Here is a 17,708-nt window from a genome sequence, read left to right as displayed (position 1 = left end):
AAGTAAACTGAAGCAAGACAATAGAGAACTTTAAAGGCCAGGGGAAAAGTTTTTACTGAATCCAAAAAGGAAAATATAGGGCCTAATTCTCATTTGCAATAGAGCCCCTTTACTACACTCTGTGAAGTGTAAAGATCCATTGAAGTGGATCCAAATTACAATTACACCCACTGTGAAGGCAATATAAATTAGCCTTAGCATAAATGCAAACAAGGCCCACAGTTCTTACCCAAAGAGTAAGACTGAATATATGGTAGTGTTGGATTTTTGTTTGGTTGTTTTTTGTGGGTAGGGGTGGAAGTCAGTAAATCTCTTACTATGTGGATCCACAAATGTCTACCCTCTGGGGAGGTCAGAGGGCAGGAGCCATGGGAGTCACTGAAGCCCTCTGTTTATCCTCAGGCTGGGTGGAGGATTCCTTTCCTCTCCATTTTATTTATTACTATGTATTTGTATTGTGGTAGTAGTTAGAGGCTCCAGCCCCATCAAAGTTGTACAGACATATAATGAAGAGACAGTCCCTGCATTTAAGAGCTTGTAATCTAAGTGTAAGTTTAGAGACAACAGGGAGAGACAATAAAGCAACATGGGGGTGGGGGAGTTGATATACAAGGAAATATACTGATAGTAATCTGCACTAATTGAGCTTTCTAGCTGCATAAGGCTAGATTATATTTTGAACTAAACCACAGCTATAGAAGATAGACACTAAATTCACTAATAAAACAAGATGACTTGCTTGATGAGGGTGATGAGGATGAAAGAGTGTACAGTATGTGACACTATTTCCAGGTTTCCATAGTGTCTTCCAAAAATGTATTAGATTGTTTGATGTACTGCAGACAAAATAAAGCATTTCTGTAGTGTGTGTGTTTTTTCTTTCTTTCTTTCCAGACTCTTCAGGAGGAATTCAAAAAAGGGTAATTTGGTCACAATAGTAGCGTCGCTTTATTCTTGTGTAATAGTAAGCAGTTAATGTGAGTACAACATGTGGACAATTGAAAATGCAAAGCAAAACATACGTGCTAAGTATTAATACGGTGGGATCTGACTAATTTGCTTATCTACACATCCCAAACTTTGCACTCAAAATTGACAACCTCTCTTCACTCGTTAGTAAAGATTATTGTAGTAAGAACTATTACTAAAACACCATTATTTTTATAAATGTTCTATGCTGAGACTATAGCACATTGACATCAATAATTAAAACTAGACTAGGATCAGGGGGTAGCCAGGTTAATCTGTAACCACAAAAACAACACTGGACTCCTTGTTGTAAAACTAGACTAGACTTGTCAAACAAATGAATATCTTTGCTTATTTTTCTTAATACATTTCACTAACTCATTAATTCCCTTTGCATGTGCAGACCCTTATGCCAGCCTGGATTACCATTTAAATTCAAGAGGACTCCACATGGTGATACAGTCTATCCATGTGAATCACTTTACGTGATCAGGGCTTCCTGCAATAGCTCTCCTGCTCGTTAGTACATATTAGCAAGATTTTACTGTATTAAGCAATTACTAAAGACAAACCAAACAAGGACTAACAAGATCAGCATGCTTCAGACTCTGGGCTAGCTGCTTGCCTGTGTGGAGGGCTGATACTTTACTCTCTACTGCTACACTGGTACGTTGGATAGTTCAGACTACCCACCTGACCCAGAAATAGAAGAAAATATCACAAGGAGAACAAATAAAGGATTCCTGTTAACTCAGAAGCCACTGTCTGTGTCATTTTGAAACCACATCACTGATATTTTATTATTATTAATGATGTTAATGAGACTAATAAAGGGATTTCTCATGACCACTTGTGACCAGGAGAAATGGCCTTACAATAATTGTGTTTAGCTTTGGTTTTGGTTTATATAAAATGGGCATTAATTAACTAATTAAAGTAATAAAATTATTTAATTTTTAAATAATTTAATTAATTAATAAGATGAGTATTCATTAATTAAATATATGAATCTCGGCATTCAAACCCTGCTAATGATTCATGATGGGGGTTATATTACAGCTGCACATAGCAAAATCTAAACTGATTTCAGATAGGAAAGAACTTTTGAATATCTCTTCAAGTACTTCAGAAAATTCTCAATTCCTCCTGGTCTTTCAGGGTATGTCTACACTGCAATTAGACACTTGCAGCTGGCCTATGACTGGGGCTTGCAGGGCTCAAGTAAGGGGCTGTTTAATTTTGGTGTAGACATTTGGGCTGAAGCCGAGCTCTGGGACTCTGCCACCTCATAGGGCCCTAGAGACCAGGCTCCAGCCAAGCCTGACCATCTACACTGCAATTAAACAGCCCCTTAGCCTGAGCCCCACAAGCCTGAATCAGACCGCGGGTATCTAATTGCAGCATAGACATACCCTCAGTTATTGTTAAAGAAAAGAGAGAGCGCGAGTATTGTCCAATGACCCTAACTCTTAGTGTTAGGCTATCCAGTAGGTCATAGCTTTACAAATTATTTTTATTATTTATTATTATTGTTTTTATCTGACCCACCAAATCTTTCTCTCTTCAGCTTCCAGTTCCATACTAAACTTTGGATCCAATTAGAGTCCAATTAAAAGGTGCCTGAAATGTGTATATCTGTGGATTGCATTTGAATATAACATACAGACATCAAGTTCTAATGATCTCAGCAGAACACTCTAACATCATCCCTCCATCAGGTCACTGATATACTGTAACCTAGAATGAACTGGATCGGGGCTCAACATCCTGAGCTCTGCTGAACCACCTATTGCCTCCCTCCTTATCTAAAATTATCACCATCATCTGCTCTGTGGCTAAACCAGTTCTTTTTTGAACTGAATATCTCTCCATTTATAGCATTTGCCGACATTATACATTAGTATCTTAATTTGGTATCTGACATTTTTCAAAATGTAAGTAGATTTTATCTATGGCTCCACCTCATACACTATTGTTGCCAACCTCTCAATGCTATTAATCTACCAGTTATGTCCCAAATGGATATGAAATGAGCGTTCATATTCTGTGGAGCTCTTCATCAAAAATACTGAATGCCAGGAAATTTCTTATTTTTATCAAAACGAATTATTTCACCTCAATAAAAATATAATTAAAGAGAATGTGAACACAGGATAAGGATTTTCTGCCGCTTCTGCGTAAAGGTCACTGTTCCCTGCACAGTTCAGTAACATCTCCATTCTGAATATGTTGTAAAACAGGTTTATGGTTTGTTTCAGCCAATCAGCAGTCAGTTTTTCCATAGAAGTACAGCTTTGTTTTTAAAAGTGCACAGTATTTTTTAAATGAACACATATTACACACGTTTACTTAGTATATTCAGTGAAGCTCAGGGAATATACAGTGCTTCTACTGATTAGAAAAACATTGATCTATTAAAGTACAATTTAATGAAAATGTGTACATGTGATTATGCCTATTCACTTACCTCAACTTTCATAACCATGAGGCAGTTTGATTAGCCAGTTCTGTCTAATTTAGGTATTTATATGGCCCCTAGTGCAAGCAGCTCCACAATCCATAAAGTATTTATAACTACAAATACTTCAATCCCCATTTTACAGAATGAGGAACTGAGGCACAGAAAGACTTGCTCAGAGTCACCCAGGAAGTCCATGGCAAAGCAGGGACTTTAAGCCATGTCTCCCAAGTCCTAGGTTACATCTGAGCCATTGGACAATCCCTCCTTTCTAGTTTGGATCCTAGTTCATAATCAGTTTGATATAACTAAAAAACAAAAACAATTTTGGACAAATCTTTGCTATTAAAGATGCAGTTGAATGAAGCTGATATTTCCCCAATAAAATGAATAACATTTAAATTGAATTAAATATTTTCTTTCACACTGTTATGTTGCAATATATGAGACAGATGAGTAAATCAATTGGAGGGGAAAAATAAAAAGGAAAACTTGTCTGCAGAGTCCCTGGGGAAACATTTCAAAGGCATGAGTTATACATCACTTAATAGAAAGATAGATTTTCACCTGAGAATAAAGCATTGAGGACGTCGCTCCTGGAAAAGCATGTGGTAAGCCCTTTCAGCACAGGAGAATATATGTGGAGGAAGTGAGGAACACAGTTTGCCAGAGTCACTTAGGTAAAGTTGGGTGACCTGAAAAATAACTGAACATTAACACAGGTGGCAAATTCTAAACCAATATTGTTTCATCTCTTCAATAAGGGGCTTCCTTAAGACTCCCTGGACAATATAAACAAACTATTTGGGTTCCTTAAACTATTTGTAAAGCATTTCATTAAAGCAATAAATATATCAATATCACCACAAGAGTTCTATTTAAGATATGCTATTTTAATACTTAATTATAATAATGGTGGCCAATCATGCACATTTGGCCAATTGTTAAAAACCAGATAATATATTAAGTTACATTATTTATACTTCACATGATAATCCTTCAATGTCCTGGTTTTAAAATATTAAACAAAAATAGCATGGCTGCCCTCTGAAATAATAAGACAGAGATCAATGAAATTAGGTTACAAGTTAATTAATTTATTATATGACACAGCAGTCTCCCAGTAATACTTTATTTGCAATTTAGAAACACTTCTGCAATACACATAATTAGCAGCATGCTCTACTCTCATTGGCTAAAAATGGCAAAAAGCAGTTATCCTACTGTTAGCCTACATTCCTCTGAGACAAACCTGACATTTAAGGACTGTTAACTAATTAGAATCATAGCCTTCAGCAAAATTGGCTTGTAAATATCTATAGTTTAGCTCATTTAAAAAATGCTGAGCCTGACTTAAGTACTATTGTTATTCACTAACTGTATCTCTGTATTAGATGAGATAACACAGAGCTACTCACCTACCCTAGAAAGTGAATATTTCCTTTTTTCTTTTTGTCATGAATAGCAGGATATTTCAACAAGTTACAAACCACAGACTCGATCCTAAAAAAACCTTGATATACATGACTAGTCCCACTGAACTCATGTGTTAAATATTTGCAAGATCAGATTCCCAATTAATAAATCAGACTTTTTATTATTTATATCCTAATCATTGTCTTAAAGAAATACTGCATATAGGTAGCAAGATGGGACTATTATAGTACTTGTTGCCTTTACAAGGGACTACTTACACACGCCCAGATGACACCTGTAGGTTCCTAGGAGCTATTATTGCTTCATTATTATAAATTGACACTGGCACCAAGTGCAATAACAGAAATCTGTGTTCACTAGCATGTACTTTATATCATCTGTGAAAGAAAAGTTTCTCATAAAATGATTTATTTTCAGTAATTAGAAGGTTACTAGAAATAAGTGTTGGAGGTCATTGGAGTATTTTTAAAGCTAAAGGCTTTAAAAGATTATGAGAAGTGATTTTAAAAAAAGTACATGTGAAATATTGCTGTTGTTGAATGTGATCTTTTCAGTACTTCATCAGTGGTTTAAAAAAAATACTGTCACCCCCAATGTTTCTTTCTATTTTTGACTGACAATAATTGAAAAAATAAGGGCAGTAACTAATTAGTCACATTGTGCAACATGTCAGCATATATAGTAGTTTATGGATTTACACAATCTATTTTCATTACATTAATACTCAGCACATCTAACAGTTATGGGATTCAATGTAATATAAGCTAAGGAGATGCAGAACATTTCTGTAATTAGTGCCAACCAACCATACCATCTTGAAATGCAATGGCAATCAGAAGTCACCACTCAAAATCACCACAGTAATCTTCATAAGAAAATATTTTCTCCGCATATTTAGATAAAAAATGGCCCCGTATTTCTTGAATATTTTGAGTTCAAAAATAAGAAAAATTTAAAGAAATAAAATTTGCTTCTTAATTATTCTTATTTCTATTGTGGTATTGCCTAATGGCCCCAAGACAGGGATCAAAGCTCCATTGTGCTAGGTGCTGTACAAACACAGAACAAAAAGACATTTCCTGCCCCGTGAAGTTCACAGTCTAAGTAGTTATTCACCGAATCAATAAATATTTTAATAAGGGTTAGTCTTTCATGTTTTTTTTTATACTACTCATATTACCAGGGTATTTATGAGCATGGTAAGTTCTTTCTCATTTCCCCTTGTTCAAAATACTTTTCCTTATTTTTCTTATTGATAACAGGTTTTTTAAGGGTTTAATGTCTCAAACATTTTTGAATAATTGGTAATTTCACTCTCTCCTCCTTTATGATTGGGTCAGCTTTTTCTCTATTAATTTGTTTTTCACTGATATGTTTGTAAAATTTCTTTATATTCCCATATGTCTACAATTAACATGGTCTACTTTTTGTCTGGCCTCCTCTTTCCCCGAAATAGAATCCATTTTGATTGCCCTGTTCTTCTTCAGTATACAGTAAAGGATCTTAGACTGCTCCACCATCTGCATCAGCTATTTCTTGTTTCATACCTAACTCTTTGTCAGGGGAATTGTTGCTTGTTGCACCTCTAGTCTGCCAGGATTTCCCAGCCTGCTTCTACAGTGGTAGATTTTAATACTTCCTCCTGTCTGCCTTACTCAGTAGGATCATGATCCAAAGCCCAACAAAGCCTATGGGAAAGATAGCCATTAACTTCAATGGGCTTTGGAACAGACACCAACCTACTCCTACTGAAGTCAACTGAACAGCTCCCATTGCTTGCAAAGAGAGCAGTATTGGGTCTTGATTTCTTAATTCCTCCATATCTGCTTTCTTCGCATCCAAAATACTGATGATGGTGCTTTCTGAGAATCTATTTCCTAACTGCTGAATTGCAGTGCTTTGTGGTCAATGATGTCCAGCTTCCCTCTTATTCTTACATTTTCAGAAAGTGCCCCTTTGCAGGTCCGAAGTAGATCCAGGATTATTCCTCCTCTAGTTGGAAGAGATTAGTTTATGTTCTTGAACAATGTAGTTGGTTCGTAAAGTTACACCAAGTATGGACTGCCTGAACGATTAAGTCCTTCATGATAATTTTGACATAAGGGCAAAAATCAGATCCTGTTGACTTTTACCTCAAAAACAGGGACAAAATAGCACCAGCCATGTTATTTTGCCATTATATTCTGACCAAACAAGAAATACCTGCATAATACACAATGACCATGCAGATAGTTTACTCTGTAAGAAGTGGAAGTAATGACAATGGGCAAGCTCATAGGAGATCAAAGGGTTATGTGCTAAAATAGACAGGCTAACCCTTTACCTTTTGCCATACCCCACAAATCCAGCAGTGCACTTCGCAGGTTTTGGGAGAAGAGGCAGAAGCAGAGGCCTGGTGTACAAACTCAATACATAACTAATGCCCAGGCCTGCCTCCCCTCCCCCTCCGGCCATAGATGCTACTACAAATTCAGAGTTCCGGTGTCTCCAGTGGGAGGGGAGCGGTCTTGGACCCGGCTTCCTGCTTCCCAGAACCCCTGCCATCTCCTCATTCTGCCTCCTCTACCTCTTCCTCTTTCAGGGTCACTCTAGGAGAGATGGCAGCTCAGTAAGGCCATATGCAGCAATGCAAAGTGAGGGGAAGAGAACCCCTTGCACATGCATGTGCCTCTTGGAATGCAACTCATGTATAAGGCAGGAACCTCACTGACAAGGAAACTGGAAAATGTAGCACATGCGGAGACTTCAGTTTTACACTGTTAATACCTGTTCGTTAACAAGCTGTATTGTTGCAAACATTTCTGAGCTATGCAATGGGGTAGCCTCTAAAAACAGTGTGTGGCTCACCAAAGGGTTTTAGTGGATTTTGTGCCCCTGTACTACCTTAAGGTTGCCCAGTCCTATTCCAAGAGGAAAGGGCTTGAGGAATTCCATATTCAGACCAGGTGGGTGATTTCCAATTTAAGGACCCAATTTTAATCTGCTGGCCCTGCCACATGTACTTTACACCATTTGTTTCCCCCAGTTTACTATTAGGTCATACATGGGACATTTTAAACACTCACAACCTACAGTCTGCTAATGGTGATTCTGAATACTACAAACTCTCTGTAAATCTTTCAAGCAAAATTACTACATGTTTGTACAGTGCTTAGCACAAGGGCCCCCATCTCAATATAACAGAAATAAAATATAATAATAATAATTAATAATTAATAGGCAATATTTAATGCTTCACACTGACACTGCATCTAAAATGACAGGGCTAGATTGAAACATGACATGTAAAACATAATGTAAATGTATGTTATGCCTACATTGCAAGAGTAACAATGTTTTGATACTGAAATGACAGACACCTTATCTATAAGTGGATTGGATTTCATCAAGTAAGATTAGTGAAAGAGAGCTTTGCCCAGGCCCAATTGAACTATCACTTTTAGGTACCTTTTTTCTTTTTTTTGTTGGTACCCAAATAATCCATGAATGAAATATTGTTCTGCTTGTTGTCACCTCTAGCAAGATTTCTGTTTCACACTAGTAGCACTCAAGGAGAAGATAAGTAACAGGCAACATAATAAAACAAAATAAAAATGTTTATGGCCTGAAGGAGACATTCATAAAGATATGAACAAGACACTGTGCACCTTAGGCAAAATTAAAGGTATTGCTACTAATGCAAAATTCAAATGAGATGTTCCTAACATGAAAAGAACAGAGATATTGCTTATTTTTTTTTTTATTTTTAGTGCTTTGGGATCCACTGAAATAGATCTACATCATAACATTTTTAGAAGAAAATACTTACCATAGTGGAATAAATTGGAAGTTCTTTAAATGGATTAACCAGCAACAGTATATCTCCAACGTAGGTCTGGAAAAAAATTATAATTTGTTTATTAAGTGATAAATTGGATCTTTCAGGAAGTTAATGATTCCCCTCCAGAAAAGACTTTTCACAAAAGCATCTGAAATCCAGTAATCAACAGACGAATTGCGAGTTCATAGTTTCACAATTCAGAACCTTTTAAAATTCTTGCTCTGAAAAACTAAGATCCAAATTTACAATTCAGATTGCATTATTATAAAAAGTGTAATTAATACTAAGTGCTTCATAAAGTAAAATGATTAATAAAGGAATTGCATTGCATATATTATTGTAAGATTATTTGTTAAATGAATCTGTGATTCACCATTTGTTAAACTTAGCAAAAATGAGTGAAGTTCCTATTACACAACCCAATTCTTCCATCACCTTTTTATGGGCTAGACCATGCTAGTAGTGCTAGCAGAGTTAAATAAATTGAATGGGTATTTAAAAAGTTGTTACTGGGATAAACGACAGTAATCAACATAATTATGACAACCTAGATACATATAAATAAAAATCAAAATATTGACTCCACTGAAGTCAATGATAAAATTCCCGTTGTATACAATGGGGCCAGGATTTCACCCGCAATATTAGAACACACACTACATGAATCCACTGGGCTGCAGTCTCCAGTATATCCTGACCGCTTTTTGCCTTACTCCTTACTCAGCTCCCAATGGACTATAGCTAATGTCTCCACACATCTCCAGGTTCTTGACATAGGAGGCATGGCCAGGTTGTCTATTTACTGGATTGCCATATCAGCTCTTTGGGGCCACAAGCAGCCAGTGCAAGGCTTCTCTAGCTTGTACCAGAAAGCACACCAATGATGGGATGGCCTCAGGAACCAGGATATTTAAAGATGACTTTAAACCACCTTTCCCACCCACCTCCACCCCAGTTTTTCACCCACCAAAGATTGCCCATAACAGAATCTGGGACCATGGATTCTTACAATGATATTTAGTTTTTAACCTTGTTCATACATGGGGACAGTTGAAGAGTAGTTTCTATTAAGAATAATAACAAAAGAACATAAGAGCAAGCCAACTGAAACACATATTGGCCCTGATTATTTTAACACTATACTCTATAGAAAAATACAAATAAACACTGAATAATTGTTTGGTGGCAAGTGCTTTTCTAATTAATTCATAAAATTCTAATACCATGAGGTGCTTTGTCAAACTGATAATGACTGAAATAATAGCTGTAGTTGTTGAGGAAAAGTAGAGTTTAGTAATTTTTTTTCACATACTAAAAATAATGCGAACTTCTGTTGTTGGCTTTACATTGTATTAGAACATCAAAAAGTGTTTTTCAACATATTCTTAATCAAATAATTCAGTTATTATTGTGCTTTTAAAAGATTCTGCAAACAAACACTGACTTATTTAAAGAAAAATGCGTCAGACACACTGCTACCAAAACAAAACAAAACAAATGTGGATGTGATTGCAGAGCCATTGGTCATTATCTCTGAAAACTCATGGCGATCGGGGGAAGTCCCGGACGACTGAAAAAAGGCTAATGTAGTGCCCATCTTTAAAAAAGGGAAAAAAGGAGGATCCTGGGAACTACAAGCCAGTCAGCCTCACCTCAGTCCCTGGAAAAATCATGGAGCAGGTCCTCAAGGAATCAATTCTGAAGCACTTAGAGGAGAGGAAAGTGATCAGGAACAGTCAGCATGGACTCACCAAGGGCAAGTCATGCCTGACCAACCTGATTGCCTTCTATGATGAGATAACTGGCTCTGTGGATGAGGGGAAAGCAGTGGACATGTTGTTCCTAGATTTTAGCAAAGCTTTAGACACGGTCTCCCACAGTATTCTTGCCAGCAAGTTAAAGAAGTGTGGGCTGGATGAATGGACTAGAAGGTGGATAGAAAGCTGGCTAGATTGTCGGGCTCAACGGGTAGTGATCAATGGCTCCATGTCTAGTTGACAGCTGGTATCAAGTGGAGTGCCCCAAGGGTCGGTCCTAGGGCCGGTTTTGTTCAATATCTTCATAAATGATCTGGAGGATGGTGTGGATTGCACCCTCAGCAAGTTTGCAGATGACACTAAACTGGGAGGAGAGGTAGATACGCTGGAGGGTAGGGATAGGATACAGAGGGCCCTAGACAAATTAGAGGATTGGGCCAAAAGAAATCTGATGAGGTTCAACAAGGAGAAGTGCAGAGTCCTGCACTTAGGATGGAAGAATCCCATGCACCGCTACAGACTAGGGACAGAATGGCTCGGCAGCAGTTCTGCAGAAAAGGACCTAGGGGTTACAGTGGATGAGAAGCTGGATGTGAGTCAACAGTGTGCCCTTGTTGCCAAGAAGGCCAATGGCATTTTGGGCTGTATAAGTAGGGGCATTACCAGCAGATCGAGGGACGTGATCATTCCCCTCTATTCGACATTGGTGAGGCCTCATCTGGAGGCCTCATCTCATCCACCACACTACAAGAAGGATGTGGAAAAATCGGAAAACATCCAGCGGAGGGCAACAAGAATGATTAGGGGACTGGAACACATGACTTATGAGGAGAGGCTGAGGGAACTGGGATTGTTTAGTCTGCAGAAGAGAAGAATGAGGGGGGATTTGATAGCTGCTTTCAACTACCTGAAAGGGGGTTCCAAAGAGGATGGATCTAGACTGTTCTCAGTGGTAGCAGATGACAGAATGAGGAGTAATGGTCTCAAGTTGCAGTGGGAGAGGTTTAGGTTGGATATTAGGAAAAACTTTTTCACTAGGAGGGTGGTGAAACACTGGAATGCGTTACCTAGGGAGGTGGTGGAATCTCCTTCCTTAGAAGTTTTTAAGGTCAGGCTTGACAAAGCCTTGTCTGGGATGATTTAGTTGGGAATTGGTCCTGCTTTGAGCAGGGGGTTGGACTAGATAACCTCCTGAGGTCCCTTCCAACCCTGATATTCTATGATTCTATGAAAAAAAATCTAATAAAAAAAGACAAAGGAAACACGCAATGGCCTGAGAGAGAATTTTCCTCTATTGTCTCAATGTGTTTTGTGTTGTCTCCTGGTGGAAAGGACCAAACAATTATCTGTCACAACACAGTCTGCCATTTGCTTTTTATAATATTTAGATGCCCAAAAGCAAAAATCACTAGGCCCAGGCCCCTGGAGCCACTCTGTCACTTCCTTTGTGGAAAACTGCCATAAAGCCAGGGAAGGCAGTTTCTTAACCAATCACTGCAGGATTCCCCCCACACGGGGTAATTCTCTGATGTTATAGAAATGCTATAGTGAGTCCTACGCCACCTCTTTATTAGCTGCCAACTGTAAGAGGGTGAGGCCTGGGTTCTCTAACCACCAGCTGATTTCCATATGCCAAAAGGGCCACTTGGGGCTGTTGGCACCCACTGTGAACCCTAAAGGCTATTCTAATGTATGCCAAAGAACGGCTCTGCACCCAGTCAGTCCCAGGATCAGGAGAGCACATGGCAGGGACGGGGGAGGGTTAAAGATGCCTTTGCATCCATTCTCTGTCTCCTCACACAAGCTTCGCCACTTTCCAGGATCCCGCCCACTGTCATCAGAAAACCAGCAACCACTAGTAGTCCAAAATTATTTTAATGCCATTCAAAAATATAATAGTATCAGTGATTTGAAACTTTCATTGTATTAAAGTTCTATTTAATTGTTCATTCACTTATCATTAGCTCATTCTAAAAATCTATTTACATAAATAGTTTAGGCTTATCAAGGCACCCATATTTCCAGTAACATAAAGGTATCGGTTATTCCTTTTCCAATATTCCTTACAAAGCAGCTACATTCACCCAGTGTTCTGCACGGGAGTGTATAAGGTGTCTATGAAACACAAAACTAGGCAGCACTGACCTGTGACCTGAGACTATGCTGATTTAGCGTATCCCTTTAGCAGCCATTCACAGATGGGACTTCTGTGTTGCAACAATAAAATCAAATCTACCCATCTGCCCACCTGCCCCACCTCTCTCCACTAACAGGACAGCCTTATGGAGAGGAGATACAATAAAATCACCTGCCCTCAGAATGAAGCCCCACTTAGATCCCCTGTTGGATAGGGCAGATGTAATTTATGCCTCTCTGTAACAGCTTCAGTGAGCATGGCAGTATGTGTGCTGTGGTGAGGAAGATCTGGGTTTGGAAATGGCCTCCAGGGTCTTTTTCCCTTCTGAGATAATGGAGCCCAGGTAAATAATGGATGAGAGGTTTTTCAGTTCTGATGGTGATCGCCACACATTGCACAAATGGCTGCTGTTAACCAGAACAGCACTGATCAATGGCTTCGAGATCACTATTGTGCTCTTGAACAAAACCAAAATATTTAATTAGACCAGAAGGATAAATAAGAGAGCGGAGCCTTAGAACCCCAGGGTCAATCCTGAGAATGAGAAATCAGGTGAACTACTTTAAGAGTAAACCTACACTTGGCCCTGATTTTCATAGATGCTGAGCATCTGTAGCTCCCATTGACTTGAGTCAGAGGTGTGCATGCTCAATACCTCTGAAAATGAGTTAAAAAGGAGGATACATATAAACCAAAAAAGGCAGGAGCATAGATATAATCTCAGCATCTGAACAGCATTGTTACTACCAAACAATATCATAGTACCTACAAATGTAACTTCTGTATTTAATTTCAGGTGTATTTACAGTATCTTGTTGTTTGCGACATTCTGGATCTCTGCATTTCTCTGGTCTAACCACACTCTGTCAATTCATTAGATTAAAGCAGATTCACACATTTCAAATTTACATGCAAATTACCTAATCAGCTGTTCAATAAGCTAGAAAAGGGTAAGTAGTTATGAATAGGGATGCCAGAAATATGCATATGCAGGTTTTACTTTTGAAATAATCTATGTCTGACTGGATTCTCCCTCTGTTTAACATGGCAAGAACAGAAAAATCTGTTGCATGTAAATCATCTTGTAATTATTTTACTGTGTCTAAATCATTAACATAACAATATCAAGAGAATTATTCATGTAAATTGTAGGAAAAAGTAACAGGGAATCAAATGCTGTATACTGATTTCTGAATTTGTTATCCAAATCTCTATTCCATTCCAGTTATTGTAATCAGAAGCCTGCATGAAAATTATGATTACATAAAGTTGAAGAAAGAAATCTCTTGATAATTTAAGAGGAAAGAGTTCACATGCCCCTATCACATTTTACCCACACATATTTTCTGGTAAATATACATATAGGCTCACCTGTGCATACTCGCTATAGCTTTTTTTTTCTTTCTAATTTCAGACTTTCCAATTAAATTTGAGTAGTTGTAAATTTAACACACACATACTCCTTCATTCATCTTAATATTAGTCAGCTATACTTGCCAGCCTAGTGTCTAGTAATTCTGCTTAGCTGGAATTATTAATAGTCCTATCCTATTTTCTTTAATTGCTCATGATTGAAGTTGACTGTAGGTAACTGAATAAAAATGCTGCAGTAAGCAGTTTCATAGCCACTCACATATATCTGATTGTTACTGAAACGTTTCTGAATCTCATAGAGCAGGCTGCTGTCTGTTAGCTCACTCAGAGTAGCCAGGTCATCATTTGGTGCTGGAGGCATTAACTTGACCTGGAAAATACAAATCATACATTAAAATAATCAAACTTCATAGCTGCTCATCCTGCAGTGTAATGCCCTAGTTTCAATTACAAGTGACAAACACTACAATTGATATAAATATTTATTGTGCATTAGGAAACCAAAAAGTTGTCTATACGTCTAAAATAACTCTTAATCCTTTATTTTAAGCAAAAGAAGTAAATTAGAAAGATTATCAATTTTAAGGCATATATTCTGTATGGGTTTAATGGGGACTTAAGTATATGGAAATGTACATGTATGTTATTTGCAATTCCTAAACCTGACAAGACTCCAAGTTCAAGTAGAACACTCCTGCCCTCTTCATTAACTATTTCTGATGAAGATGATAGAGAGTTGAAAAGTTAATGCACTTGTAAATCACATATCGGCTGCCACCAAACCGAGCTCCCATATTCCTGTAGATTCATCCTTCTCAGCATATGGAACTTAATACGCTTTTGAAATTCAGCTGCACAGAACATAACAGAGGAAACTCAATGAGAGACGGGAGTTAAATTGTCAGGAGGAGTGGAAGGTGGTCAGCATCTAATGTATGAGTCATAATGTTTTATTATTATTTATATCACAGTAGCACCCAAAATGTGCTTGGTGCTTTCCAAACACAGAAGGAGATAAGAGGCCTAAAGAGCTTACAATCTAAATATTATAGAAACAAATTCTGTTACCAAAAAGAAAATTGCTTATATGTTATAAAAGTACAATAAATCAACTATAAGCGAACTGCTATAAAATACAATAAAGGCTGATTCATTGCGCAGTGAATTCTACTATGCTCACAGTGCAGGTTGTATCATTGTTAATATCAGCTGACAAGTTTAATGTTTCTAGATGCCAGAAGAACATATAAAAATAGATAATAGTCACCTAGAAGAATTGTGTTTGAAGTGAACAACTGGCAAATCCACATTTTAACAAAAAGAAAAAGAAAATGGCATTCACAATGTTATTTCATCAGTAATTGACCAATGTGACCAGTGCAGAAACACTGAGGGTCCAAGCTTGAAGTTAATGGCAGTTTTGCCAATTACTTTAATAGGTGCAGTGTCTGGCCCTGGGAGTCCAGCGTTCTGGCTTCTTTTCCTAAATTTATCACTGATTCATTGTGTGACTGGGTAAATCAGTTAACCTGTATGTGCCTCAGTCTCTTCATCTGTGAAAAGGAACTAAATGGGACCTTTGTAAAGTGCTTGCAGATCATTGACCAAAAGGTACTGTGATTATACATATATATACAAAAAGCATTATAATTGTCATTTTAAGGCAGAGATAATCAGACACTGAGGCTACCCGCTGTGTTGTTGAGTAAACAAGATGAACAGGATTTGATGTTATATGTCTTTCCCCAGATGTGAACCCTTGGAAATAACACAACATATATATTTTTATCAATCAATCAATCAAACAATAAATAGGAGCACTAGATTTAAGATACCCAAGATACACACAAAAAGAGTGTTTGAAGGCACTCAGCCTGCATCTTTATGCCAAGCAAAAAAACCACACGAGCCATTGTGGTGTTAGACAGAACCACCAAATCCTGCTGGGTCTTAAATAGTTTACCAACTATACATCTGTTAGTATAAAACAACTGAACTTACAAAAATATAGCCCTTCTCTAGCATCACAACCAATTTCAGAATTGTAGAATATCAGCTATGTAGCTTTTTACACTTCAGTTCACCCGAAAGATTCTCACAGGCTCCAGATTTGTGTCAAGAATGACAGCTCTCAGGACATGAGCACAAAAAGAAGTGACAGTTCTCTAAGCCTGGATTTAATAACAAAACTCTTTTTCTATTTTCTTCTTTATGCATTGTTGTTACTGCTTGCTTGAATCAGGGCATACCTCTTATGAGAATTTTTCCTATTTTTCAAACTTGTTATGCCTTTAGATATCGTACAGCACAATCACACACAGTACATACAAATGGCTCAGAGTGAACTGCTGTATTCAGTTCCTTGTCAATTCCACAACCAATCCTATTATTATCTTCATTAAAGTCCAGCTCTATTTGTAATGAATGAGCCACCAATTTAAATCATACACTTGACAGAAACCACAATTCAAAGCAAAAAAAAAAATCTGAGAAATGTTAATTAGGAAGTATTAAAGGCCAAAAGGAAATAGGTATTGGGGATAATTTCATTTCAAATTAATTTTTTATCATTTCCTAAAATTAAACTGCTTACATTACAGAACTCACAAATGAAAGTATTCATATGCATTTAGCTGCATATGTGCTACATAATGACTATCATGACTTTTATAGAATGAACCAACATGCATATTTTCAGGGTCACTTCTGAGCAGAACTTATAACAAAATGCCACCCCAATAATGGATATATTGTCTTTGGGCTAAACCGTGCCTTTAGGAATAGCTCTGTGTAAGGGGCAATGCATAAGATGCACCCCCCCATGAGTAGCCCTGGGGTGGTTTATGATTCAGAGATTCACAGTTCTTCCCCTGCTTTGCTCCCCTAGGGTGAGATGGGGTGACAAGTGGAATAATTTATAGCTGGCCTCAAGAGTGCCACTTAATTCCCTGCACACCAAACTGGCTCTGTAGAGTGACATGTGGGAAGGGGACAAAGCTTTGGCTCTGCTCACTCTGTCACACTTTGGGCAGCATACAGCAGCATGTTAGCAACCACTTTAAGACTAGTCTCACTCTGACTCCTCATAATTTTCCCTCCATTCTTCAAAACAAAATTGTATGTGACGTAAGATTCCAAATTTCAACATCATTTGATAAGAAGAGACATTTTTTCACTAATGTGTCCCTTTTTTTTGATCAGTATTAGTAACAGGCAATAAATACTGACCAAAGAAAATCTCTACTGATAGGTTTCATCTACACCACACACCTCTTGTGACGGCATATAGGGTAAGTGTAGCCACACACAGCAATGAAAAGTAGGCTGCATCCACACTATGGAACTATGTAGCTATGCATGACAGTGAAAGGCTCTGACGGGGAGACTAACTCTGAAACCTGTCATTAAGAAAGTTTGTAGTTATGTGCTCTCAGACCCACAGAGAGGTTATCCTTTTCGCTTATAATTGTGGAGATCAGATTCCAGTGTAAGAGTTTGATATAATTTTTCGAGTTCTTATATTTTTATATCATGATTTTGAGATTCTATGTCAGGATCGAGTTTATTTTTTCACAATGATGAGAATTCAGTACTGTCCAATTTATTTTTAAATTATGCTTCCTCATTTCTGCTTTCATTGTAGAACTTTTCAATAGATACCTATCATCTTATTCATATCAGAAACAGGGCTGTCAAGTGATTAAAAAAATTAATCGCGATCAATCGTGTGATTAAAACTATTAATTGCACAATTAA

General features: G+C 37.6%; 1 protein-coding gene across 5 annotated transcripts in view; it reads right to left on the bottom strand.

The window, feature by feature from the left end:
• Window positions 1-17,708, bottom strand: part of MYO16 (myosin XVI) — a 637,262-nt gene that overhangs the window by 290,087 nt on the left and 329,467 nt on the right. For all 5 annotated transcript variants that reach the window (XM_084616853.1, XM_084616854.1, XM_084616856.1 and 2 more), the window contains exons 11-13: window positions 14,212-14,322; window positions 8,673-8,738; window positions 3,995-4,122 (exon numbers count right to left, since the gene is read on the bottom strand). In XM_084616853.1, coding sequence (XP_084472979.1) covers window positions 3,995-4,122; window positions 8,673-8,738; window positions 14,212-14,322 — 305 coding nt within the window. The remainder of the gene's footprint in view (window positions 1-3,994; window positions 4,123-8,672; window positions 8,739-14,211; window positions 14,323-17,708) is intronic.

This window comes from Lepidochelys olivacea (genome assembly GCF_965140295.1).
Source record: "Lepidochelys olivacea isolate rLepOli2 genome assembly, chromosome: 1".
NCBI lineage: Eukaryota > Metazoa > Chordata > Testudines > Cheloniidae > Lepidochelys > Lepidochelys olivacea.
The sequence above is the reverse complement of the archived record's forward strand: the minus strand, read 5'-3'. Positions and strand labels throughout refer to the sequence as shown.